The sequence below is a fragment of the Oryzias latipes genome, chromosome 16, assembly GCF_002234675.1.
Source record: "Oryzias latipes chromosome 16, ASM223467v1".
Lineage (NCBI taxonomy): Eukaryota > Metazoa > Chordata > Actinopteri > Beloniformes > Adrianichthyidae > Oryzias > Oryzias latipes.
Window position 1 is genome coordinate 6,634,625 of NC_019874.2, and position 23,402 is coordinate 6,658,026.

General features: G+C 41.0%; 1 protein-coding gene across 2 annotated transcripts in view; it reads left to right on the forward strand.

Moving 5' to 3' along the window:
- spire1 (spire type actin nucleation factor 1) overlaps positions 1-20,110 on the forward strand; it is a 47,887-nt gene extending 27,777 nt beyond the window's left edge. Inside the window, exons 5-17 of one of the 2 annotated variants that reach the window (XM_023964198.1) lie at positions 1,413-1,481; positions 1,662-1,826; positions 5,130-5,216; positions 6,006-6,135; positions 12,027-12,077; positions 12,742-12,905; positions 13,164-13,257; positions 13,404-13,546; positions 13,907-14,044; positions 14,691-14,761; positions 15,606-15,633; positions 15,818-16,092; positions 16,998-20,110. In XM_023964198.1, coding sequence (XP_023819966.1) covers positions 1,413-1,481; positions 1,662-1,826; positions 5,130-5,216; positions 6,006-6,135; positions 12,027-12,077; positions 12,742-12,905; positions 13,164-13,257; positions 13,404-13,546; positions 13,907-14,044; positions 14,691-14,761; positions 15,606-15,633; positions 15,818-16,092; positions 16,998-17,253 — 1,671 coding nt within the window. In that variant the 3' untranslated portion in view covers positions 17,254-20,110. The remainder of the gene's footprint in view (positions 1-1,412; positions 1,482-1,661; positions 1,827-5,129; positions 5,217-6,005; positions 6,136-12,026; positions 12,078-12,741; positions 12,906-13,163; positions 13,258-13,403; positions 13,547-13,906; positions 14,045-14,690; positions 14,762-15,605; positions 15,634-15,817; positions 16,093-16,997) is intronic. The other variant, XM_023964199.1, reaches the window with a different exon arrangement.
- The last annotated feature ends 3,292 nt before the right edge of the window (positions 20,111-23,402 follow it).

A 23,402-nucleotide genomic window follows, 5' to 3' on the forward strand; every position in this document is an offset into this window, starting at 1 on the left:
AAAAGGGCTGGATCTAGTTTTATTGTTTTGAGTAGTATTGCGGTAAGTTCTTTTGCAACGTTTTTCCAGAATTTAGATATTAATGGACACAGCCAGAAACAATGATAGTAGGTTCCTGTCTGGGTTTTTTTCATTTGATGCCTATATTGGGGATCTGGGGGTTGATTTTATGTAAAAGATAAGGGGTGCATTGTAGTCTGTGTAATATTCTGTACTGGTTTTCTCTCAGCCTGTTGCACAACGATAATTTATTTACAGATTCAAAGGCTTTGTACCACAGTCCGTCATCTAAATCAATCCCAAGATCGTTTTCTCACAGCACTCTAGATCTAGAGTCTTCGAAGTTATCACATAAAATCACTTTTCATAAAAGACGGAGATGAACTTCTTGTTAGCAGCTGAAGAAATAAGGTCCAACGTGAAGCTTTCTATTCAATCCGTTTTTAAAAATTATTTTCTTATTAGTCATGAAGCACAAATTTTCAAGCAACACACTACACACAAAATATGAAAAATAAAATTAAAATAACTACAATTCTTAGAATTCACCATATTCAGTAGATTTTTATGATCCAGCTCAATCCATGGCACTCCAAGAATGGTTTTCCTCGACTTTTAATAGAAGTCTGTATATGTGGTGTAATCCATGTAAGGAAGAAGCATGGATAAAATAACTATTAAATAAGCCAAAAAGCAAAGTGCAGAGAATCTCAAATGTTGACTTGATGCATTCACACAGTTAGGCACAAACAGGCTGATGTTGTAATAAAGCAAAAAAAAAAAAAACAAGAATTTTTGAATGATGCATAATTAAGAGAGTAAAACTTCCTAAACTCTATGTGAAAGTCCTTTTTTTTTTGCTTGCAAAATCTGTCTAATGGACTTTTAACGTATGCGCCACCAATGTCTACCATTTATACCGCGTATACAACGTACATATCACGTTAAAATGATGTAATATCATGCAATGAATTGCATATAAACAGTGCAATGATCAAAATGATCAAACAAAGTTCATGTTTTCTGCTGATTTATGTGTTCTTTGCGTGGTTTATTCATACTTCTTCTGTGGTTTTAACATGGTTTGTGATACATCAGTGAATATTTCAGGTAAAAACATACCTTTTCTCACTTTTTCCACATATATTCACGTATGAACAATTTTCATCAGTGCAATATGTGCAGGATGTAAGTAGTGGCTGTGTGGCACAGCCTTAAGCAAAACGTACAGCTCTAAGACAGTTTGAATTAGCATCCTACAGAGGTTAAGGATTCAGTAAAACTCGTTTGTTAATTTGTGTATTCTTTTACAGATGTGTGATATATGCTGCCTTTAAACAGAGACTGTTTTTTAGAATTATACAGACTCTCTGGGCAGCTGTGATTGACTTTTCCATCATGTTATACTGCAGAACCTCCGTAAGATGGAGACCTCAGAGGAGCCTGTGCGTGACCTGAATGAGCTCCAGAATGCAGACTGGGTGAGTTTTACATTTCTGACCTCACTGATGCAGTTTATTCATTTAAATAGGATGTTCGTACAGGTTATGTTGAATGACGTTGCCAAGAGTTAGAGATGATTCTGAGATTGGAGGACTTCTCCATAAACTAATTCTGAGCTCAGTAGCCATCAGTAAAACCAGCCCCCCCTTTTTTTTTAGGCTCGGTTCTGGGTCCAAGTGATGAGGGACCTTCGTGAAGGAGTCAAGCTAAAGAAGGTGCAGGAGCGACAGTACAACCCTCTGCCCACCGAGTATCAGTTGACTCCCTATGAGATGCTCATGGACGACATCCGGTTCAAACGCTACAAGCTGCGCAAAGTCATGGTCAGTGTTGAAGATACGTTTGATCATTCTTCTCTGAAGTTCTGTAGATGAATTCCTAAAAACCCTCTTGGACTCCTTCCTCTTACAACCGCTTGTCAGGGCAATGGGGAGGGGGGGTCACTCCCCTTGGCAGTGGCCCCCCTCCCATGGTTGCCGTATGGAATTGGGCCCCTCCCCTCTCTGTTTTAATTGCACCTTAGATATGTAGAACCCTTGGTATTGGGGGTGCTTGTACATCACTGCCAGCAAGCAGGAGATGTTTCTCAGCCCCCCACCCGCCAATTTTAGCTGCACCCTTTATCACACACACCCCTTACGCCTCAACAATATACACTCCAACACGCACACACAAGCAAACAGCACATACCTTACACAAGGAAGGAGGGACCTCTGATCATCTGTCTCCAACCCAATCCCTGGTGGGGGGAACCGGGCCCTCAGCAACGGGGGCCGTGTCTGGCTTCCTGGGCCGGGCTGACCTCTCTCCTCGTGGGGAGAGGGATCCCATGTGTTCTCCAGCAAGACCATGAACTGGGGATCATATCACACCTGAGCTGGGGGGTGTCCTTGTCTCTGTGGTGTGGGTTCTGGCCCTTGCCCTCGAGGGCTGGCCCCTCCAAAATTCCAACTGTGGGTGAGCCTGGTCAGCCCATGTTTACTATGTTCTTCAGAGACCCTCACCTCTCTTGGGCGTGCTCCTCATGGGCAGAGGTGGGCGGCCCATGTCTTGCTCTCTCCCCAACCTCCCGCAGGGTGGGCGGGTGGTTGCTTGGCGTGTGGAGGGGGTCTTCCTTGGGGGGCCCTGGTTCGTCCCTGGGGTTGGGGAAGGGGTGTTGCCCGAAGCTCCCGGGTGGGGTGGGCTGCCCGTCTGGGGCTGGGGGGGGCTCTCTGGGGGTGGGGTCCTGGGCTGGACCACTGGCTAGGCTGGGGCCTGCACTCTACGTGTTCCTGTGCCTTCCTGCTCATTGGCGTTAGGGGTCCCTGCGGTGGTCCTACTAGTCCTGGTCCGGTGTCTGGCTGGACTGCCCGGCAGGCGGATTCCCTCTATCTGCTAAACAGTACCGGTGTGTGGGGCCCCTGGGTACTGTTACCGCTTTGGCGGGATGTCTTGGTGTGTGGACAGGCGGGCACTCTCCCTCTTTTTACATCCACCTCAGCTGAACATAAACACTCACCTGAGCACAGGTGTCAGCTCACCTTTGCACAATAGGTATGTGTGACAGAATGAAATGCTTTACATGTGTTGGTTTGTGTACATATGTGTGTGTGAACTGTAGTTGTGTTGAGTACATGTTGACATGATTGTATGTGAAGAAATTTTTTACACCAGACAGTAATGATGATAATCCTCTTCAAACACGGCCTGCGACTAATGATGACGTCACACAATTTGATTGGCTGTACGTTGGTCCGATGATGTGTAAGATAGTGATTGGTCCGGACAAATTACAGTACGGCCACAGAAGAAGAAATTGGTAGCTACGTTGTAAACAAACCAAGCTCTGACAGACTTTTATTATTGGTATGATTTTTACTAAGTGCATGTTTGCTTAAGGTTTTTAAATCCGTGCGGCCAGTGGGTTTTTCTTGGCCGAACTGACCCGGAAGATGGATTAGGATTAGGTTAATATGTGCTGACAACATTTAGCCGTGGATGAACTTAAACTGGAATTACATCAGCCTTTATTTTGTCTGGACCCGACTGGTAACACAAATTCACATGATTGGTTCCACGGTTTCTCAAGACTGTTCATTTGCCCGTCCCAAAGCCCGCCCTCTGTCTTGAGATACATATCTCCCGAGAGACACAGTTCTCCTGAGTCCGGAAGGCGTTGGCTTTGATTCTGTGGCGTCGGTTTTGGTTCTGTGGCTTTGGTTCTGTGGTTTTGGCTTTGGTTCTTTGGCGTTGGCTTTGGTTCTGTGGCTTTGGTTCTGTGGCGTTGGCTTTGGTTCTGTGGCTTTGGTTCTGTGGCGTTGGCTTTGGTTCTGTGGCTTTGGTTCTTTGATGTTGGCTTTGGTTCTTTGGAGTTGGCTTTGGTTCTGTGGCTTTGGCTTTGGTTCTGTGATGTTGACTTTGGTTCTGTGGCGTTGGCCTTGGTTCTGTGGTGTTGGCCTTGGTTCTGTGGCGTTGGCTTTGGTTCTGTGGTGTTGGCCTTGGTTCTGTGGCGTTGGCTTTGGTTCTGTGGCGTTGGCCTTGGTTCTGTAGCATTGGCTTTGGTTCTGTGGCTTTGGCTTTGGTTCTGTGGCGTTGGCTTTGGTTCTGTGGCTTTGGCTTTGGTTCTGTGGCGTTGGCCTTGTTTCTGTGGCGTTGACTTTGGTTCTGTGGCGTTGGCTTTGGTTCTGTGGCGTTGGCTTTGGTTCTGTGGCGTTGGCTTTGGCGTTGGCTTTGGGGTGATCTTTGACATAGGCCTTGGCTTTGATCGGTGAGTCCTTCATGGAAGTAGACAAACCGAAAATGGCTGGAGAGCGTGATGGACTAAAACAGGTTGACTGATTGGATGCCGAAACAGGTGTGAGAGTCCGGTTCCTCAAGCAGGTGTGCGGGGACGTCCCCGACACCTGACACGCTCACGCAGAACAGCCGGACGGACTGCGGTCGGAAGCCTCCTCGTTGTGCACACCGGAACAAAGAACCCTCCCCTGCCTGCAATAGTTCCATACTCACCTTGTAAAAAAAACGGATCTGTGAGGGGAGGCTGTGGAGCCGGTGGAGATGTGAAGTGATGAATAGAACTCCTGAGTTTGACAGATACTTAACCCCCATGCACTTTGTCACCTGTGGAGTTTGGGGACACCACTGTTTGACTTTGGCCTGATTGATTCTTCATCACGTCAAGACATATTCATGGACCGCTATGATCTTAAGAGAGGAATGAGCTCAAACACACTTACTTAGGATCTCCTGGAAGAAAGATAATGAGCCCCTCTGACTGGACATCAGTCTGTGACCTGCAGGTAAACCTTCTACAGATGAGTGAGCATAAAATCCAGCTGGACTTCAAAGGGCCTTCAAAAATTACCTGAAGAGTGGAAGTTGTTATAGCTGAAAGGAAAGAACCAGAGCAAAGTCTGTGTCTGAATGACCACATAGTTTAAGTCTCTGTTGGTCCAAAGGTCAAGAGTCTCACTACAATACTGATTATTGCCTAGCTTTCTTTCAAATAGGAGAAAGTGTTGGTAAGGTGCACCATCCATCTTGGAAACGAGTTCTTCACTTCACACATCTCTACAAAATCAGGTCACAAATGAGAAACTCTATTTCATTTCTTTCCTGGTTAAATATTTTCTTTGTTTTTGTGTTAGGTCAATGGAGACATCCCACCGAGACTGAAGAGGAGCGCTCATGAGGTCATTCTGGACTTCATCAGGTCCAGACCTCCTCTGAACCCTGTGAGTGGGAGGCGATCCAGTCAAACCTCATGAGTGTATAGAGCTTTATTTGTATTTCATCCTAACGTTGTGTGGTCAAATGTCACACAGAAAGGTTAAAAAGTTTTGGAAACAAACTGTAGCAGTGAAAAATGAATATTTTATTACAGTTTATATACGTTTTTATAAATATATACAATATTTTCTGCACTATAGGCCACACCGAATTATAAGGCACACCGTCGGTGAATGGTCTAATTTTGAACTTTTGTCATATGTAAGTCAGAGTTAAGTCCTTCAGACTTTTTAACTGCTTTCACAGTAACTCTATGACTTGTTTGTATAAGGTACACGTTAGAAGCGTTAGCATATTCACAATACCTCGACCTCCACCTTGTTTTCAAGACGTAAAAACCAGTCTCATACTACTAAAATGATTTATACTGTGACCATGCTAACTCCCAACCTTGTTGGTAACACAAAAAAACCACAGACACTGCTAAATTTTAGCCACGTTAGTGTATTTACAACAACTCCCAAATTTGTTTGTAAAACCAAAAACAGACTGACATTTTGATTGAGCTCTTACATCTCCCAAAATCACTCTAACATCGGTAAACGGAACCAGAATTAATGAAGGTATTCTGGATTATAAGGCGCGCTGTTGTTGTGTACCCCTTATGGTGTGGAAAATAGGGGATCTACATTGGAGCAAGGCTTTTTTGAAACTGCTTTTTCATTCATGTGTCATAAGCGTGTCTGTGTCACGCAGAGCTGTGCTCTACTCATTTCATACCCTCTAACCCCCAGGTTTCGGCTCGAAAACTGAAGCCTCAGGCGCAACCTCCCCCCACTCTACATGAGCGGATCCTCAAGGAGATCAAGTCAGAGAGGAAACTTCGGCCGGTGTCGCCTGATGAAGTCCGCAGGGGCAGGCTGGGTAAGAAAACTGTAAATATAAAACTTTAGAGCGAGTCGCATCACAGCCATCCAGCAGCCGGGCTGCTTGAGCTTTGTGTTGATGCTTGTGTCTGTGTTAATATTTGTGTTGCTGCTGACCTGCACTCAGGTGACCTGCTTATTGTGGCCTTTCTTGAACAATCTGGTTTCTTAAATGTCATGCAAGCCATAAGCCTGGTTTATGTAGTGAAACAATTGAAATGGATGAACCCTGTGGTCACTGATACAAACTGGGATAATTTGAAGATTTCTAGCAACGAATTTTGAAAACCCTACCTTTCCAAAGATGGTCAATCGCACCTGTCATTGCTGGCTCCATTTTAATCTTAAGCATAAAACAAATTTTCCTTTACAGTTATATTAGATATCAAACACGACCACATGAGAGCAAAGAGTTCAGTGACAGTAACAGTGTAGGTTTTTTAATGGAGACTGAATTGATTGTGTAAAAGCCATTTAACAAAAACCAGGCGACCTGACCTGGCTCCAGCTTACAACTCTTACACTCACCTTTCAAAACACAAGAGAAAGCAGAATAAAGAATAAAAGGCCTGTTGATGTTCCTGGGAGGCAGTGGAGAAGTGGAAACCTTGCCAGGGCATTTAAACCTGGAAGCCGATTCCTCCAGAGACAAGTTTCCCCTCAGAAAGGATGTGAACACAATCAAAGACAGCCATGCTTTACCACTGACTCTGGCCTTTTCGTGCTGCTTTTATAAAACATTTGAGGTTGATTCTTTCTGGTGGAATGCAGTCAGATTGTTTTCTCTTGTCAGTGAAGTCAATGACTTCTTAAAACTCATAAATATGAACATTTTATAAAGACTATCTATGAAACCACTGTGTTCTAATTATGAAAACTTGGATGGTTTATAAAAAATAAATATGAATACATTTTTTTCGTGGTTGTGGTCTACATTGTCAATCTAGTGAGCATTGATGCACACTGGTTTTTCGCAGAGACTTCTGGGTAATTTCTAGGGCACTTGATTATGGAATTGTAGATTCAGACAGCTCTACAAAATGAGTATTGAAGGAATCCGGACACAACCTCAGAGTTGCTGGATCAGGTCAAGTCTTTCTGTTTTCTAGCGTGCTGCAGCTGGTCACCTGCTTCTGTATGTCGTCTCAAAAAACACACAACACTTACGGTAGCTTAACAAGCCCAGTGCAAACGTTTGTATGTCTGCTTTTGTGTTTGTGGATGGTTGGCTACTGTCCACGGAGAGATGGGGAACACTGACCATTAAAATCAGGAGTGAAATACTGTGCTATGCTATCAAAAATTAGGACTGTGTTTTATAAAATATTAAAATATAGTTTTAAATGACTGTAAATGAATAAACATGCACAAAATTTGCGTTTTTTTGTCAACTGTCTAAATTACAGATTGACGTTGGGGATGTCCATTATGAAGAGTAAAATACTTTTTTTACTTTGAGACTTTATGGAGCTCTTCATTCACACACTGCAGGTCCTCGGGGTCAGTTTAGGTTGTTTGCTCTGACGTTTGTCTACTTGTTTACTGTACATTTGAATTAATGTCTGCCATCCGTCTGATGGAAGTACGGTATCAAATTACTTTCAACTACAACTACAGCTGTTGCATATGTGGACACAGACTGGGATGGTACTGTTAACTGTTTGTCAATTAGACACCTAACAAGGTTGAATGATGCTACATAGATGACTATTTGTTACATTATCAGACGCACCATTATATAAAATCTGATGTTGTTCAGGACCTTGTATGAAAACATACTGGATATAGTTTCAAACGGTTTTGAGTTCCAGCAGGAGTAGGTAGGTAGAAAATGTCAGTTTGACATTCAATACAAAGACATAAAGACAGATTTTAGACAATCAAATCTGTTAAAGTTCAAACATGGATGCATCTGGAGTGTGTTATTGCCTTAAAGTAGTCAAACACAACTTTAGTGGGTATGACCCAAGGTTCCACTAGTTAACGCAAGCGTGGGCAACAAGGAATGCATCCCTGCTTGCATTAAAACATAGCCTGTCCTGGCATCTTCTGAATGACTAAACACACTTGATCCATGTAATCATCAGTGGGTAGGGCAAGGATATTTGGAAAGCATGAGCAGCTGAGGCCTTGAATGTCCGAACACCAACCGAACTGGTTCTTGGAAATCTGTGCCTTTCTAGATTTGTGTGAAATAAGACCACATGACATTTACATTTAGTTATTTAGCAGATTATCTTTTCTAAAAGTAATAAACAAGTAATACATTTTACTTTTCTTTTTTTTTTTACTTTAATTGCTGCCTTCATGGTCCAGACTGAGGTTACATGTATCTTTTCTGTTTTGCTAAAGCAGAGAGCTATTGACTGATCTATGATATTACAGAAAATCTATTCAATCTACAAGATCAGTTCAAATCAGTTAATTTTACCTACAAAGGGCTAAATCATAACCACTGTGCCACAGAAGTCAGGGATTTCAGTGCTAAAAACCATGTTTCACTGCCAATATGTACATTTTGTGCATATTGCACGGATGAAAATTGGTCATACGTGAATATACGAAGAAAAAGTGAGAAAAGGTGTGGTCTTCACGTGAAATTATCACAGATGTATCACAAATTAACCATGTTACAACCACGCCAAAAGTAAAAACAAACCACTCAAAGAACACGTAAATTAACGTAGAACATGGACCGTGCGTGATTATTGCACTGTTTATATGCAATTCATTAGTGATTTGTGCATTAATTAAGTAATTTCAACGTGATATGTTCACCTTATACGTGATATAAAAGTTATACATCGGTGATACATGCATGAAAAGTCCATTAGACATACATTCAGTCGAGGAAACCCACAAATTTTCGTCTGTATCGTGCAAAAATAACACATAACTGCGTAAGATTTACATAATAGAAACTGTGTTTAACACACATAAATTGCATAATTCTCAACCGACCAAAAATTTTTTAAAGCTCAGAACCGAATTCACGTAAAGACCCGTCGGCCGAGACTCTCGATGGACATATCGATGAATGACAAACACAAAAACAATTATGAATTACATATATTACACATATATCACAAAAGACCAAAATTTCAAACGTGCAAAATGCACAAACTGTAGGCAGTAGCTGTGTGACACGGCCTTAATATCAATACAACGATGATGTTCTGGAGCTTTGTTTCTTCTAAAACTGAAGATCTGCTGGTAAAATGGGTTCAGGAATACCTTGAGGAATCTGTGAAGATGCTGCAGACCTTCCAACAGGATCACAGTTAAGACTGGCATAATCGTTATAGAAAACTCTCAGAACACAAACACAAACGTCAGTCTACAACTCATGAAGAATGGACTAAGAATCCTCAGAAGGCACAATGTCCTGTATGTCAGATTTTTAATTAGCTTTCTAAAAAATAGGTGACTTGTTTCTTTTTTGTTCTTATTGTAGTCCTGCTTTCAGTGAAAAGATGCTCGCATAACTTTGGTCCAACCCTTACTGCTTACAGAAATTAAACATCCAGTCAAATTAATTGAGAAAAGCTCCATTAGGGTCTTCAGCGCCGGCCAGCATCCCAAATATTTAGGATCTTCTGCTTGTAAGAGATGTTTTCTTACTGATGTTTGTCTACGTTTTCTTCAAAAGAATTAAGGAACTTTATATCTCAAATCAGTAAGAATGAGGTATTTTTACTGCAGATGGGGAGAAGCTTATTGCTCAGACCGTAAGCCTTTCTGTCTAAAAGGAAAAGATTGAACTCAGCTCTCTGGCTTGTCTCATCGCCTCATTGGCAGTTTGGGGCTTTGAATGGACTTCACTACTGCACTGTTGAAAGAAACACTGATTCCAGTGTCAATTCAGGAAAAGTGGAGCTTTAAATGTTAAAAGTTCACCCTGTAATTATATTTGAAAAACATCCTCCCTTTGAACGCACTGCTCCTTGCTTTTGTGAATCTTTGGAGCGTTCATTGGAAGGAAGGAGTTGTCCTGGTTTCTGGACAGAAAGGGTTCACATGAACCGTCTTAAGCAGGGTTCTCCTTTCACATCTAATCCTCCTTATATAACTGCTGAACAAACACTCTGGTTGTTAAATCCAAAACACTCGGGAAGAGTGTCACCTTTGCTAAGCGCATAGGTCTGCAGAAACACGCTTCTAGTTATGTAATCGAGGAAAGAAAAGGAGCACCCCGGAAAGCATGAACCATGTTTCACCAACGTTCTACAAAAGAGTCTTTCATGTGGCACAGAGACTTTGAGGAGTTGGATCCGATAAGTGTGCAGAACAGCATGTTCTGCAATACACAGAGAAGTTAACACCCTCCATCCACGCACACAATTGCACACACACTTCAGGTCACCTGTTCATCACAGGCAATGACACGAGACTTGACTGTATGTGAGAACTGGAGCGAGTGCGTGTGACATCATCCATAGAAAACAACTCATTTACAGCTCAAACAAGTCAATTCAGTCGCCATTTTTTCACAATACGGACGCTGCCATGTTGGAGCCAGACATCCTCGGTCAGCAGTGATTGGTCCGAGTCGGTCTAAGTCATCATTTCTATGGCAACCACTCTCGCCATTCAGGAGTAAGCTTGTTGGAAGTCCACTCACTTTTTACTTGATGAGTGGACCAACCTGTCAATCAAACCTTTTGAATGTTTAACACAAGACCACCTACTTTTATTGAGGCATCTGAATGGTCAGATTATAACTTGAATAACTTGTGATAAAGAAAAAATATCCTGAACAGAAAGGGGGATTATCAAGAACATGTTCAAAAGGTATCAGAGTATGAATGGTTATTCTGATCAATTGACTGACTGAGTAACATCTGTTTATTTCTACAGAGAAGTCTATGAGGTTTTGGTGGGCAGCGAGTACTTCCTGTTTATAACGCCAGAAGGGAGGAGTCACTCAGTCCAGTTCTCTTATACAGTCCATGAATGAGAGTCAGTGTTCTGACAGTTTAGCACAACAAACCTCAGCCCCGCTTCTAGATCTGTGTTCTTGTATGACGTGGGTGGCCACATTCTGCCAAGGTCAGTGTGAACGTAGCATCATGACTCAGGTTTAAGTCTGTAACCAGATTAAGTTTCAAGGGTTAAAAAAACTTTTCCAAAAACTCTTTACTTTAAAAGACTTTATGTCAGGAGTGGGTACAGTTACCAGGGCTTTCAGTCCCGGTTCTTGAGATCTACAGCCCTTCCTGTTTTCTAGTTACAATAGAAAATTTGCTGACTCAGGTGTCTCCTTATGGTGATTGGCACACCTGATCCAGGTAATCAGTCAGGGTGGTAGATGTCGAGGACCAGGGTTGAGTAACCCTGAGTTACACTGTCTGACCGAAGACTTTTATTTTGTCAGCTCGTCTCTGCTGGTTGAAAAGGAACAGAAAAGCTTTAGAGTTTTTAAAACAGTTTAAACAGGATGCAGATCAGACTAAGTCAACTAACACAGTGACCTGGTTCTGTATTTAAATAAAATCTTTAAAAAATGCAGTCATTATCCTGTTGCTCTGCTCCAATCCAGTGTTTCTCTCCGAAGAGGTTTTACTTGATTTAAGTCTTGTATTGATAATCTTTATATTTTTGTCATTTTCTGTGTTTCTGTGGGGAAATCTGTGTTTTTGATAGTCTGTCTATGTCTGTAACATAAAAAAAAAACATTTTTCAGTCGCAATAAGTCAGTGCTGCACCAAATCAAAGACGGTGGATCTGAGAATTCAAACTTTTGAGCTTCTATAATTCTCATCTAGAAGCATGGAAATGTCAGATAACTAACAAAGCATTGCCAACAAGTATTCCCTTCTTTCTGGAGATAACTCTCATTTACCTGCTGAGTCAACAGAGACACTGAATGATGGAAGTGTTCCCTTTCAGGTTTTGGCAAAACGCGCAGTATGCCACAGGATTTGTTCCGTACAGGATTAGGTAAAGTATGAGCCACGCTGTGGACTGGAAGGCCTTGTAAAACTTTGACCTCATGCCTTCTTTCCCTTCCTGGCTGCTAACTAATATGGCTCCAAGCTAAATACTAGCAGAAAACAAGAATATAGTGTAACCCACTGTCTTTATGATCAGCTGAAGCTCTTGTGATGCAGGTTCTTAGAAAGTCATAACCTGCATTTCTGAAATTTGGCGGTTTATCTTCCTTCAGCAGAATTAGCCTGTGTCCTCCTCTAATAAAGGATTTCCCAGAATCCCCCTCTGCAGGTCATTTTGTTGCTTAAAACCTTAAAGCACTTTCCCATAAATCCTGCCTGAATCAGATGTCTTGGCTGAACATCCCTGATGGTTTCCTCTCTGTCGACTTCTTTGGAGTTACTATTTCAATTTCAGATCATTTTTTTCCTGTGAAACAGAGCATTATGGATGAAGCTCTTTATAGGAATTATTTAATAAGTTTTCCATTATCTACTTTCCACGCTGCTCTTCCCCTCCAACTCCCTCTTTAACCCCGAGATGAATCTCAAACCATCCTCCTCTGTGTCAAACAGCATCCTCTCAAGTGTGAGGAAGCAGCAGAGGAGGTCTTTTGGGTTCTGTATCTCTGCTTTTTCCTCTGAAAGACTGTCTTCTGCGTGCCTCTGCACAGATGGGTTCAGCCCCTACATGGGCAGGAGGACGTCCAGCTCTCTGTCCCTCACCAATGGCTCAGCATCTCCCAGAGTGCAGCCCTCCGGTTCTCAGTCGGTTCCTCAGAGGAAGAGGCTCCTGAAGGCTCCCAGCCTGGCTGAGCTGGACAGCTCCGACTCCGACGTGAGTGTCTTTGGCCTCTTCTCTGAGCTAGCAGGTCATTCTGGAACAGGAAAGAAAGGACTACAGGGCCGCTGAAACTCATCCCATTTTAAAATCAACATAATGTGAGCTGCTGTGGTTCATTTAGAACACTGACTTTCTTTCATTGGCAGATCCCAGCTGACTGCTTTCATGTCTTTTCTTCAACGACCTTTGAAACTAAAGATTTTTGCTGCAAACAATCAGTGGATTTCTGATGATTGTTTTTTTTACATTTAGGATGAACTTCCTTCCCCCAAATCAGGAAGCAGCTCCAGTGTTGCAACATCTTTGATGGACGACACGTCCCCAGAGTCTGCAGTGGGGAAGAAAAGTGAGTGACAAGTGTTTCTCTCTTTGAAGCTCAAGCAAAAATTACAGGAAAAGTTTCTGCTGTGGAGCCATCCTGGAAGAACGAGAATCTTCACAGATACCTCAGCAAAATGTTTTTTTTTTAAATTCTCTACGAATCAACATCAGCTCCACCCAAGTTCCTGCCCATCTCCTCCACACCTCAACCGGAGAGGAGACAGACCCCCCAGAGGAGACACTCCATTGAAAAAGAGACGCCCACTGATGTGCGGCAGTTTCAGCCGCCGTCCAAGCAGAACTCCAAGTCTCTGGTGAGTCTGGCTCCCGGGAACCCTAAAAAACAGGAAATGGAAGCTTAATATGCTAAGAATAGGTTTTAAACATCCAGTTAAGGCTGAGTCAAAAGGAGTAGGAATCCTGCTGCTGCTGCTGTTTTTGAGCTTGTGCAGCTGCAGTCAAGATTCATAAGGATTCATAATTGAGTTATGAAGAAACAGAGATAAAAGCTGAGAGGTCAGAGACTCAAGAGGAGGAGAAACTGAAAATGTGGTTGACTGTGACAAGTTAAAGGCGTAGGATGCAGTAAAACGGCTCTTTGGAGTGCAGTTTTCTAAATGTACTTAACTAAATGTGTGTAACTGTGACAAGAGGGCTGTGTGTTGTTTCTGCAGGAGGAGTTCTCCTTCCCTGTGGAGTGTCTGTCTCTGACCGTGGAGGAGGTGATGCACATCCGACAGGTTTTGGTGAAAGCAGAGCTGGAGAAGTTCCAGCAGTACAGAGACGTCTACCACGCCATGAAGAAGGGAAAGGTCATTGGAAGTTCGCTTTGCTTCTTCATGCCATATCAATCAATCAATCAATCAATTTTATTTCTAAAGCACTTTTCATATAAAAGAATAACGCAAAGTGCTTTACATTAAAACAAAACAAAAGAAATAATACAAAAACAAGCACTCTGTGAACAGCCGCATAGACAGCCAAATGCAGCATCACAGGCGGGGACCGCTCCACCACAGCTAAGCAGTGATGCAGGTCCCCATCCTGAGCCCCAGTGGCTGAACAGAGGGAGAGGTCCCAACTGAGGGAGCACCGGAAATAGAAATGAAAATAAAACTAAGAATGACAATGTAAACATATTGATAAGAGCAAGTAACAATAAAACACTGCAATAAGGTAAATTAAAATAACAGATTAAAAATCTAATGGATAAATAAATAAAATACAAAATAAATACATGAAAATAAATAACTACGGTAACTGAATGAATAAATAAAATTAAACAGAATTAGTAAAAAATTAGCTAAAAGTCAGGTTAAAAAGATGAGTCTTTAGCCTTTTCTTAAAAACTCCAATGAGCATAAGCACCTTCCTTCTGATAGAAATAAGTTTATTTTTTTTGTGTTGATCCTGGTCTGTGAATTTATGAAGATTTTGTGTGTGTACTTTTTATTGCAGCTTTGCTTCTGTTGTCGAACCAAGAGGTTTTCTTTCTTCACCTGGTCCTACACCTGCCAGTTCTGCAAAAAGTAAACCACCTATCATCTCTTTACCGCCATGTTTAGTCTTGTTTTTGTCTATCTAAGGCAGTCTTTCACAGTCACTATACCTACATTTTCCACGTATGAAGTTTCGGTCTTTTGTGAAACATGCTTGGTGTAGGTATCGGTAAATTTCCAGGTGTTTCTCGCGTTCGTCTATCAAGGGTTTCGGCCAACGGGTCTTTACATAAATTCAGTTTTGAGCCGTTTCACAATTTTTGGTTGGTTGAGAATTATGCAGTTTATGCATATTTTACACAGTTTCTACGCAATTATTGCATAAATATTACAAAATTGTGTGCGATATTTTTGAGACACATATGCAAATTTGTGGCTTTCCACGACCGTTTGTGTGTCTACCAGACATTTCACGCATGTACCACCAATTTAAAACTTTTATGTTGCGTATACGGCGCACAGATCACTTTAAAATTATGTAATTGAGGCACAAATCACCAATTAATTTGGGTTTTACATTGGTTGACGTGCTCTTCGCGTGGTTTATTCATACTTTTTCCATAATTTTAACGGGGTTCATTCGTGATCTGTGAAAATTTCACGGACAGACCACAACGTTTCTCATTTGTTCCACATTTATTTACATATGGCCAATTTTCATCAGTGCAATATGCACAAAATGTACGATCATCTTTTAATCTATTTCCAAAACGTTCCAAGTGGTCTTTTAGTTACAATAATTCAGTTTTTAGCCAAAATCAAAAAATCCAGTGTAATTTTCTAGGACATAGTTTCTGCAGAGTTCCTCAGAAATAATTATCATAACAGTTTTGGATATTTGACCTTCATTTTCCTCTGCTCTTCCTGTTTTCAGGCCAGTGTGTTCTCAGTGCTGTAAGAAGGTATGTTGGCTCTTCTTCATTTTTATGTTTAGAATTTTACTAAAATAATTATTCTTTTGGTTTGTTTGTATTCAAATGACTCTTAATTTTCAGCTAAACCAATAGCTGGATTTCCTACACCGAAGCTTCTTCCGTCACGTCAGTGCTGTTGTCTTTTAACATCCATGTGTTTGTTCTCTGAAAGATGCGGCTGCCTTCCAAACCATACTCCAGTCTGCCTATCTACTCCATTGGCTCCACCAACACTCTCCCCCGAGACAGAGTCGGCGCCATGGCCGCTGTGGGGCAGGGACTCTTCGTGGCCCCAGAGCCGGGGCAGTCAGCAGCAGCGGCATCCCCAGCTTCAACAGGAGCAGCCAAAGGAGCGTCTAAAGCAGCAGGAAAAGCAAGAGGAGCTGCTAAACCCGATAAATCCTCCGAGGGCTCGCAGCGCCACAGCATTCACAAGACCATGGCCAGGTGAGAGACCCCCCACTTTGGCACAACGCACTGACCTCAAGTGCTGCTGGTTCTGCAGCAGAACCGTAAATGAACCACAACAACAACTGGCCTGTGTTTAGATTTGTTTGGTGCTCTCAGATGATGAATCCCGTCTGCTTCTCAACCACTGACATCTAGTGGAGAAATATCTGCATCAAGGCAGTTTTTCTATGGTCAAATCAAGCACCACTGTCTGCAGTGAACTCTGAATTATTCTAATTATTCTGTCGCTGCACGGACCAGATTCTTACTTCACTTTGGAGCAAAATGTCACCTCTGTTGATTGCTCAAAAACTCCCCAAAGTTTGCATGCAGCACCCAGTGAAAATGACTTTTGGAGATATTGAATGAATTTTAAAATATGTGCGTAAGTTGTTTATATATTGAAATACTTTTTTTAATGTACGCTATTTTTTCCAGTGTATTGCAATATATAATTCTTTCGCAAAGGACCACCAAAGTTTTGTTGACCTTTAACCTGGGAAAGAGCCTGCGATCTTGAATTTTCTAAAAACAAGATCACCTTTACTACCTATAACAAATTTAATCTCTAAATTGGGGAATTCAAACTTGTTTTTACTGAAATATTTGGAAAATGTAATACTTGTGTCTTTGGCTCAGGCTGAACGAAACGATATGACATACACTATGAACATATTAGCCCTTGTGCTATCTTGTGGGGTCCAGATGACCCCACTCCGCATTGGGAGTGGGGTCATCTGGACCCCACAAGATAGCAGAAGGGTTAGGAATGTGTTAGGGTTTTTGGGCATGGTGAACAAAAAAAACAAGGAAATCCAAACCTTTTTCTTTTGCCGATTGTCCTTAAAAGTACACAGACGAGTCAAACTCCCTGATTTCCTGCGGCTGAAATTCTGTTGCAGGCTTTCCAAGCACAGCTCTCTGAAGTCTCATGAAGAGCTGGAGCTTCCGTCGGAGCTGACGGAGGACTGGGCCACCATGGAGGTGTGCGTGGACTGCAAGAAGTTCATCTCTGACATAATCTCCTCCAGCAAGCACAGCCTGTCTCTGGCCACCAAGAGGGCTCGACTAAAGCGCAAGACGCAGTCCTTCTACATGTCGTCCCCTAAAGGCAGGGAGGAGTACCGGCCCTCTGAGCGAACAATCAAGGAAATCTGAAGCTGCAAAAACTGCTGACGGCGCATCTCTGACGGCCCGCTTTGGTCCAGACCGCAGAGCACAGCAGCCTCAAACAGCAGCGGGCTGCAGGGGCAGATGCATGAACACTGCCTGATGCACAGACTGCTCTGTGATGGGTTCAAGTTCTGCATCTATCAGTGTGCACACACATCAGTTTGAACTGGATAAGGAAGAAAAAAAACCAGAGTTTTGAACACTATCTTTGATTTCATTTATTTTTTTACTGTGTACTTTTATGGGTGCAGAATTTAGCCACACTTGCCAATCATTTGTTTATTTATAATTTTATTTACTGTTTATGTTTCAATTTAAATGAATTAAATGTAACCAACGTTGCTCTGTCCTCCCTTTACACTCCTGGATGAAAATGAGAGCACCTCTCATGTAAACTCCTCAGCATCCAGACAGAGTTTATACAGCTAAGCCCAGGTCCTGGCAGGACTTCTCCTTCACAAATGTCATTTATTTGAAAAACTATCCTGACCTCAGTGGACATTTGACTGAACTCAGCATCCAAAGCAGATGCCATGGGGACCGACGTCCACATTTAAAGACCGTGTCACACAGCCACTAAGTACATTTTGGGCCTATCGCACAGATGAAAATTGGTCATCCGCGAATTTATTTGGAAAAAGTGAGAAACGTTGTGGGCAATATGGGAAAATTTCACAGATGGATCAGGAATGAACCACGTTAAAACCATTGAAGTATGAATAAACCACACAACGCAGAACATGAACCGTGTGTGATTATTGCGCTGTTTATACGCAATTTATTTATGATCTGTGCGTCAATTACATAATTTTAACGCATGTTTGTCGTATACGTGACATAAAAGTCATACGTCGTTGGTACATGCGTGAAAAGTCCATCAGACTTAGGTGGAACGGTCGTGGAAAGCCACAAACTTATGTATGCATCTCTTAAAAATCACGCACACTTGCACAAGATTTACGTAATAATTGCGTATAAACTACGTGAATTACGCATAGACTGTGTGATTCTCAACTGACCCAAAATTTTGAACTGCTTAAAACCGAATTCACATAAAGACCCGTCGGCTTAAACCCTTGAGTCACATCTGCACACATCGATGATCGACGAACACAAGAAACACTTATGTACATAGATCATGCATGTATCACGAAAAACCAAAATTTCAGATGTGCAAAATGCTTAAAATGTAGGCTGTGACTGTGTGACACGGCATTGAATAAAGCACAAAACAGAGGAGACCCCAACGCTCACTGACCTTTGTATGATGCTGTGCTTGTTTTATAACTCATAATTTAGTTTTTTACATGCATGCAGGTTTGGTAAATGATGGATTTCTTGAAAATTGGATTTCTGCTGAGGATGCTCAGACTCTTTGCAGCACCTGTAAGCACAGCTAAAAGCTTATTTCAGATAGATTTCAAGGAGCCTATTTTTTAACCCCTTAAATTTAGACCATGAATCTATCAACTTATTATGCTAATCGGTGCCAAATAACCCCCCCAGTTTCTCCGTTCTGCAGAAGTGTTGCAGTCATCTCCCACTCAGTAAAGCTCATATTGTAATTTTAACAAGTAAAATGTGTAAAATCCAAATTCAAAAGTAGATTTAGGAGGTTTCCCTTTAAATTTGGTACGTTGATTCACTGCACTTTGACGGCCGGGATAAACTCCCAGAAGGCATCATTTCATAGGAAGTGTATCAGACGTGCAGCACAGGCTGAGCTGCTTTTTAGGAACAGAAAATGTTCCGTCAGTGCTGTAGTCTCATCAGTAACCATTGTAAATCATAGAGACAAAAGGATTTTGTGAGTTAACAGGTGGATGTTGTTTTGCCTTTTCAAAATGTGATTTAACTTTAATCATGTCTTAACTTTTGCTCACAGATTTGTGTTGTGGAGTCATGAAAGTTATAGCAAGATGCCTCCGATGGTAAAACTGTTCAACACTCAAGGAAAAGTCTTTTTCAGATGCCTTTAAACGTTCTGTTCGTCATCTGAAGCGTCACTCTCATCTGCATTCATATTTTTACTGTTAACATTCTTCATCTTCCTTTTAAGATACTTCTGCCTTAAAAGTTGCCTTTTTGGACACGTTTCTGTTGAGCCGGTTCATGTTTTGTCTCTGATGCTGGGGGGGGGGGAGCTCTCCCTGCAGGCAGACGGGGACAGACAGATTCATGCATGTACTGCAGCGGAGCTGGTATTCAGTCTGCCGTGAACCTTTAACGCCCTGCAGAGAGAAGCAAATGGTGACTACAGAAATAAACTTTAATGCAATAATTCTTGTGGTTTGTTTTAACTGTTCAAATTTAAAATAAATCTTAGAAGTCCTGAAAATGTTCTGTTTTTGTCTGAGTTAGCGTGTTTAAGATCATCTAAGAGACATTTGGGTTGGTCTGATATACATTTACATGTTAAAAATTGAAAGATTTATTTATTTAGCAACAAACCAATGTCCGTTTTGTTAGGGAAACCTGGAAGGTCTCTAAAAGGTGTTGAAAAAAATGTTAGTATAAGAACAGTTTACTCTGTTTCTTCATGGCTGGGGTCCCAGTTCAGCGACTGCTGTTTTTTTCTTTTATGTTTTTTTTTTTTTGTATAAATATTAATTTACATTTTTATGACTTTGTATAACTCTATTATTATTGTGGCTGGCAGCTGTTACTGCAAGGACAACATTGTTTTTGTAGATGGAAAAAAACTAAAAAAGATACAAAAAGCCCTTAAATGTCCTCAAAGGAAAGGAATAAGCCCAAACAGACATGAACAGAAGCTTTGCTTCCACTGAAATAGCGATAATAAATTTGCCTAATGGAAAAACGACAATTAAAAAAAAAAAAACGGGCATTTATCGGAAAAAAAGTGTTTGCGCTTGGTGGAGGAGGTTTTTGAGGTGTATGGAAATTGACATATTTCTCAAGACTGGAATGGAAACACTTTTTTAGAATTAAATGAGTCACATGACCAACAGCCGGATGGCGATGCGCTTTTTGGTGGGGACTGGCTGCCCAGCGGGCGCCACAGCATCACACAGCTCATCAAAAGTCATGTGGAATTGTTGGATCCACTGCTCCTCTGTGAAATCAATAACCACCATTTTCCAAAATCCCTTCATCCGTAGCCCCTCCCACGTGTAAGGAGCTCACGCTCCATAGCCTGAAGAAGACGCTGACGTCTCCTTTGTTAGATGATGATGAGCGCACGTGCCGTGGCAGAAATCTGAATGTATCTGCTGTCAATCAAAGGATTGTTCACATCCATCACCATGTTTTTGAATGAATTATCATGTGATTCGGTTTGTGTTTATTCACATAATTATGATTTAATGGAAACAGTATAATTGTGAAATTGTGTTTTTTCGACATCTCTAGAATTTTGACAAAGTTTTGCGCATATGTGTCATGGAAACGCAGCTAGTGTGTAGTACAAAAATGCACACAAAGACACTTTCAAGGTGGTAGCAAATTTGTCTAAAGTTCAATCAGAATGTTTATTTTTACGTTTCTTCTTTTTTACTCTGCCTTTGAACAAAACTTTGGCCCCCGCTAAATGCTCGAAATCTCACTCAACTCATTGGAACACGCCTGGAACCGGTCGAAAATGCATTTTGGGCATACCCCCCCAAAGAAACGATGACCTCACAGCGGGCGAAACTGTAAAAAAATGAATTGGCCAAAATCGCTTCTGCAGCTGGAAAAAAACATTTCTAAATCCACAAACAGAACCAAAACACACGTGTCGGGGAAATCCAGAGGAAGTTTTGAAATTATTATGGGATGGCCACTTGATCTACGGCTTGGCGGCCATTATATGGCAAAGTTTGAGATTTGGCAATTTTCAGGAAACTTTTGTTTGACCAATCTTCACATGTCGCCAAGATTAAGTCTACAACCAACACAGACGTTTTGTTGGCCTTACCCTCGGGGAGAAGCCGCCATCTTGAATCAGAGCAAAACAACGACTTTAGTACCTGCTAAAAAATTAAGACTCCTCCAAGGGATTTAAGTGTGTTGCATCCTAAATCCTCCAGCAACTTCTCGAGCCACGGTAGCTGGAGAGTTACCGTGGAAAAAATGTTGGAATTAGAAGTTGTAGATTTTAAACGGCTTGGCGAGCTCGCAACTGTTGCGATCATGGCTAGCTCGCCCATTTCCGAATGTCGTAAACATGCAATACATAATTCCCTGGCTCAAGCTATACAAAAGGATTTAACATACCATATGACAATATTAGCAGTGTAGACGTGGCAAACAAAAAAACCTTTGCTGAAATTTCTGCTGACTCAGCAGAAAAAATTCAGACTTTTTCCTTTGGGCAAAAATTTGAAAACATTCTGGAAAATCCAAAATCATTATTTGATCCTGGATCCAAAACATGATGGATATTATGAAAATGTATTTCACACCATAAGTGAAATAATGCAATTGAAATTGATTTGTTTGAAGGCAACTAAAGCAGACGTAGACTGGGATTGTTTTTCCTCAAGTGCATAGTCAGCTGTGGAAGAGTTAGGTTTTTAATGGTTTTCTGTCAGCAGTGATGCTGCTGCAGGGGTCTGGTAGACAGGAGAAGCAGGGGGCTGCAGGGTTAGTGGGACCTGGAGTTGCTGGTCTGGACTCCTGGGTCAAAAAGGGCGGCAGCTTCACAGAAGGATCTCTTGGTTCAGGCTCGTCAAGTCTTTCAGTCAAGACATTGTGAAGGACCAAAAACTAAAAGTCATGACTTGTTGACTTAATAAATGAACTCCAAATAGAAACTGACGTAAAACAGAGAAAAAACAAAATGTGGAAAGATCTAAAGCAGGCCTACTTGATGATCTGGCCAAAAAACAAAATCCAAGCTCCTCTAAAGAGAGAGAACCGCGGTGCAGCTGAGTTGATTTAGAACAGAAACTGGTATGAAGCACAGTGAGAGAAAACTACTTAACATGAATTCATCATAAGAAATTGAACGCTTTTGGATGATCTTGATATTTAATCATTTCATTGTGTCATGATCTATGCAAAACAGAAAAATGATTGAATCATTTACTAGTGTATGTGCAGGTATGCGTATTTTCCAATCAATGTTATGACTAATTATCCTATGTTTGATATACTCTTGTATAAATATGCATTTCAGTTGTTTTTCCTGTTTTGGTATTATTTTTGCTTTGATTGCTTTAAATAAACCTTTTCCAAATCCAATGATCAAATACACAATAAAACTAAAGACGCACCGATCTTCAGAGTTGGACAGAAAGCCATGCTTTTTTTGTTTGTGTGTTGGTTTTGTTTTTTGTTTTTTGACAGAAAGCCATGCTGATGCATCCTTCAAAGGGGGTTACTGCCGCCATCTGGTGGAAGCATTTAATGAATTGAAAGTGAAAAAGTATTTATTAATTATTATTTTAACTTTACAGTTTTTTTGTCAAAACTAATTGGTACACCAATTTAAGACAGAGTATCAAATCCACCATTAAAAAAAATAAAAAAACTCAAACTAAAATAAAAAAAAGGTTTTAAAAGTGTGAGAAAAAAGTTAAAGTCCAAACTTTATGAGAATAATTTTGTAAATTTACTATTTAAAAAAATTCGTAATTTTACATTACTCAACTTATGATTTTATTTTATATAAAGTTGTAATTTAATGACAGTGAAGCTGTAGATTATTTGCCCAAAATAAAAAGTAAAGCAGATTCTGCAATCCTGGCGGCCAAAACTGCAGAAAACGACCGGTGTAGGTACCGTAACCACAACGGAAGGAGCTCCTCTACATACCGGAAGCGGAAGTTGATTTTCTCCAAAGATTCTTGAGTGTGATGTCCACGTGATTTCACAGAATATCTGCAATTTACTGTAAATCAAACAAGTAAAGTTTGATTGTCCGTTGAAACAAATTAAAAGCTTTGTATGATTTGTTATCGAAAAGCATGACTTTTCCTTGTAAATATTTTTGAAGCATAAATTTACACAGATTTATTTTTGTAAATTGTTGATTTAAAAAAATAAATGTACGACTTTATTCTCGTAATATTTCGACTTAAAATATATTTAAAGTAAATATTTGACTTTTTGTCATAACTTATTTAGTCGTCACATCTGTTTATTTTTCTTCTTTTATCATTTTTTCCCCTTATTAATTTAACAATTCA